A 4,726-nucleotide genomic window follows, 5' to 3' on the forward strand; every position below is an offset into this window, starting at 1 on the left:
TGTTGTTCTTTAAAATACAAAAACAACAGCTTCAATTCGTACTGGGCCACTCCCTCCAAAATGTCATGCATCACATCAACTGAGAAGTTCTCAGTAGTGTGAAAATATGTCAGTGAATTCAATAAGCTTGACCTCTTCACACCAAAAACATATGGGAGAGATGGATTATCAGTCATTTCTTGACAGTGAGCTGTGTGGGTGTCTTTTGTGCGCAACACAATTTTTGAAGACTCCTCTGAGAATTCTGTTTGAAAGTCACCTTTTTCAGCTAAACAAAATCTGCAACAGTACCTTGCACTGAACGACTCCACCAGACCAAACAAGCTATGTATGCCTAAATTATCACCAGTTACCTGTACCACACTGCCACGAACACGACCACCGTATAGGGGAATCTCAATACCATCTTTCTCTAAAACTTTAATGTCTCGAACAACAGGAGCAAGAACTTCACTAAAACCGTACCGTTTAAGATCTTGTGCATGAAAAAGGGCACACAGGTGTATGTTGGCCAAAAATGAATTCCATTTTGGAGAGAAGTTTCTTAGGGTAAAATATATTGCACCTAGTTTATGAATACCTCGCTTGGAACCGAGAGGATTTGCAACCTCGAAGTCATCGTAAAACATTTGTATCTGCACTGTTTGCTTTTCAGTTGAAAACAGAGGGTGAGTCTTGAAAAAAGATCCATCACAAATATCTCTTAGTCTCGAGTCATCAGTGTCTGATTTTTTCAACATTTCTGCAACATACTTACTTTTAAATATCGACTCCAATGTAGATAAAATTGGAACATACATGAATTTATCTTGAACAACTATCTGATCATATGTCCCAGTCTCTTTATTTCGTCTTGTGTCAAATCTGGAGCCAATTACACATTCAACTGGTTCTACAGTTTCCCACTTGCTGGATAAAAATTTGGATCGCTTGTATTCTGAATTAAGAATTGTGAAAGGATTCTCCAACCCATCAAAACATGCTTCAACTTTCTTGCATGTTACACTTTCTCTTTCATCACTGAATACATGCTGAACAACAGTTTCTTTAGCATGCTGCTGAATATCTTGAACAATCTCTTCCATGGAAATCACAACAGAGTTTACCACACTTTGGCCTACACCTGCTGCCTTTAAATCAGAAATGACAGATGCACAACTATTTACAAGGTCTTCTGCAGATAATGTAGACTCTGCTTCTACATGGTCAGACAACACATCAACATCAGTGGCATTATTTGTATCAAGAACACTTTGGTCTGGTGAAAAACCACCTTCTCCTACAGAATCAACTGAATCGCTTACGTGGCACTTGTTCAGGTGTTTTCTAAAGCCAGAAAAGCTACCAAAAGAACGTGGGCATCCTACTTGGCCACATTTAAGATGAAGAGTACGGCCAGTACAGAGACCATGCATTACCTTAAGGTGCTTTATAAGGCTGTTTGGACTGCCATGGTCACTTCTGCAGAGAAAACACCTCATTGTTTAATCTAAGCAGACACTAATGCATCATTCTTGCTCGCAGTTCAGCAACTCTGGGAGTTTCCCTTGTTTCCCCAACGTCAATGTTGTAGATAGTTGTTTGCAGAAAAGTGAAAAAGTTAGCAAGGGAAGGACTGTAGGAGGTACCAAAGATGTAATGGGCCTTAAAGAGTTCGTCAAGGGCTCCCACTGAACCTGTTGCCTTACATGGTAGTGCATACTTGTCGATGACAATAAAGAAGGTGTGGATGCTGCTTCTCGTAGGCCCCTGAGCGAGGAGGTAAGGCTGGCTGCTTTGGCTGATGTTGTTGAGATGCTGCTGTACACTGGTTCCAGCCTACAATCAAACGTTAAACAGCAATATTTAGTGACCAGTCTCTCGCAATAGATCACTGTACATGAAACTGAAGTGATGAAAAGCATATGACAAACAACTGTCCAGCATACTTTTATGAATTTGATGAGGTGTTCCACAGCCTGACTTGCAGACATCTTCCCTGGCCTCTTCCTACCCTGGGCAGATGGTGGCAGGAGATGAAGGAGCAGCAAGATGGCGGACATGTCACTGTCCCAGCCTAAATGGCAACAAACATCAGGTTAGCATTAAGATAATGATAGGTTATAATTCATTATATCATCGATATTACTGTACAGTACAATGCATAGTCAAGTGTGTTATTGTGCCTGTTTCCAAAAATCATAAAATAAAAAAAGACAGTGTATAAGATATATAAAATATGAAATATCTATGCTACATGTACGTTGAACTGGCAGAATTACAAACAGTCCCTGTCTTACCATTCTCAACCACAACTGTTGACTCAGCATTCCTCATCAAATCTAGGAGCTCTGTGCTCGGTACAAGTCCATGGCACTCTGTGATTACTTTTGCTTTGAGACTGGTGGGCCACTTTTCCAAAAATTTGTTTGCCGTCACTTCATCAAACAGCAGCCTGAAATCTTGTTCTATCTGTAATACAAAAAACAAAGTGCAAAGAAAGTTGAGATGAGAGACACTGCATGTATGATGCCCACTATGTGCGCCCACATTTGTGGACTTAAATTATTTTCTGTTTTTGCGAGAACATAGTTTTGAGCCTTCCCCATTTTGAACAATAGGGGGCAGTAGAAGGCCAGGAACCGCCCCAGAGGCAGAGATTTTCAGGCAGTTCATCCTGGATTTTCGTGTGTGTAAGAACTTGACTGAAGCAGCCGTGTCCAGCAAATGGTGACTTCTTTCCAATTTTTTCAGGTCAGTCTCTGTGTTATGGTGACCTTTAGTCCTTTAGTTAGACCTTTTGTTAAGTAAACATTCTTTTTATATGGCACAAGTAAATAGATTTGACGCTGTTATGTAAAATGCGATGGTGGCGATACATTTAGTTACTGTGTAGTGCAGGCAAAACTAGCATTATGATTTATGTTTCTGTTTTATGTTGTGTCATGGCATAGATAATGTGTGTGAGAACTCGACTGAAGTAGCCATGTCCTGCCATTAGTAAGACATTTTCTCAGTTCACAGACACAACTGTTAACAGGAATCTGCAACCGGTACCCATAACACATGCTGTATGGGATATTTCATTGATTCATCTTATGAAGATGTAGATGTGGACTTACCAGTCCTGGTGTATCGAGAAACCGTGGGAAGATTGAGAAGACATCTGCTGCTCCCTTTTCATCGTTGATCATTGAATGACGATAAATGAAGGTAGCTTTCATCTTCTCACGGACAGTGTCTTCATCAGCAGAGTGTTTCAAAACAGCAATAGCTGCTTCCACTTCCTCATCCGATAACACTTTGTCAGCAGTGAAGGGTCTGGGTTGACCATGGCCTGGCCCACCACCTTGAGACAAAACACAATTTTATTGACTCCTGCCTACACAATTCATCAACATCATATGTAACTGATAAGTATACTTACTCTTGGGAGATCTACTAGCAGGGGCACCTCTTTCCTCTGCAGCTTTTCTTTGAATGGTCTTCAACCGCCATGCAAGGTATCCAGAACCACTCTCTGGGTCGTAGTAATGTTCCTGTGTAATTAAAAAAAATGCAGACTGACTATGCTATCAACATTTCTAATGGCAATTAAGTGTGTTGTAAGAACCCTTTTACTTACATATCCATGTTGTGAATATGGGTCCTCCAGATATGGAAACAGAGCAACTATCCCCTGTGCGTACATCACCCTGACATTTTTAGGGGGGGATGTCCTAGTGTATGAATTCAATGATGACAATCACTCAATTAGACTCAATTAAAAACAATCCAATATTAACAATGTTTCTTTAGAGCCTATTCTTACCCATGTGTTTGTGTCATCTCAGCAGCAAGTATGTTTATCATCTGTCTTCTGGTGGCATCTTTCAGGGATTTGGTTTTTGCATACTCTTGCATGATGTGTTCGCCCCCAGGCTTTATTGTGAGGATTTTTTCAATCAACTTAAATGGAAACAAAATATACAGTCAGAAGTGTTTAAATCATATGTACAATGGGGAAATTATAACAGAAAAACACTACCCATCAAATAAAATAAAATCCAGATTAAATTTAACAATGTCCACTACCCACCTCTTTTGCCTCTAAAGGCGGGTTTACACTGTACGATTTTGCCACGATTTTCTCGTCCCAGACGAGTCGCAGCCTAATTTGCATAATCTTAGAGGGATCGCGGGGTCGTGAGCATAATCGGGACGTATGGTTAGTGAGGCTCTGCGTCACGTCCCGACGTCCTAAAGACGAGTCGCCGACCTCCCGATTATTTTCTGACATGCCAGAAAATTTCTCGTCGTGACGGACAATGTATGGGGTCCTACGTCACGATTCTGCACATACGACAAGTTTTTACCATGACAGATTGTTTTAGCACAGAGCACAGAGCCTTTATGAACCTGAGTGTGATGCTGAACCTCGTCAGATGGAGTTAGAACGGGCAGACAGAGAGAGGAGGGACAGGGGAGTGACCAGCTGAAGTTAGACCACAGCTGTAGAGAGACAGGGTGACCGGGTGATGATCAGTAATGCAGCGCAGTCCGTGATGGAAGATCAGCCCGACAAATGTACACACACTATCAATCAGCAATTGAGGACGATTATTTTTTCTTGCCGTTACAGTATAAAATAGCGAGCCTACACCAGCCACTTCCACTGTGCTCTGGCTGCTGATCAGCTGAATTTTTAAACAAAGTGCAGGCGAGAGAGAGAACTAGTGAGGCTCCTCTGACAGCTGCAGGTGAACTA

At 41.4% G+C, this 4,726-nt stretch overlaps 1 protein-coding gene across 2 annotated transcripts; it reads right to left on the reverse strand.

The window, feature by feature from the left end:
• Window positions 1-208: 208 nt before the first annotated feature.
• LOC146963572 (uncharacterized) lies at window positions 209-3,894 on the reverse strand. 2 transcript variants are annotated; one of them, XR_015034707.1, is made up of 6 exons: window positions 3,791-3,894; window positions 3,605-3,698; window positions 3,102-3,518; window positions 2,280-2,451; window positions 1,929-2,056; window positions 209-1,818 (listed from the first exon to the last, which is right to left on the reverse strand). XR_015034707.1 is itself a non-coding variant. In XM_085767033.1 (4 exons), the coding sequence occupies exons 1-4, from the start codon at window positions 3,201-3,203 to the stop codon at window positions 1,501-1,503; spliced, it is 720 nt and encodes a 239-aa protein (XP_085623159.1). In that variant the 5' UTR covers window positions 3,204-3,364; the 3' UTR covers window positions 209-1,500. The 2 variants fall into 2 exon arrangements, 1 of the variants encoding a protein (XP_085623159.1); XM_085767033.1 differs by lacking the exons at window positions 3,605-3,698; window positions 3,791-3,894 and having other exon boundaries at window positions 3,102-3,364.
• Window positions 3,895-4,726: the final 832 nt, after the last annotated feature.

This window comes from Trachurus japonicus, chromosome 22 (genome assembly GCF_045865225.1).
Source record: "Trachurus japonicus isolate A0001 chromosome 22, Traja_1.0".
NCBI classification, from domain to species: Eukaryota; Metazoa; Chordata; class Actinopteri; order Carangiformes; family Carangidae; genus Trachurus; species Trachurus japonicus.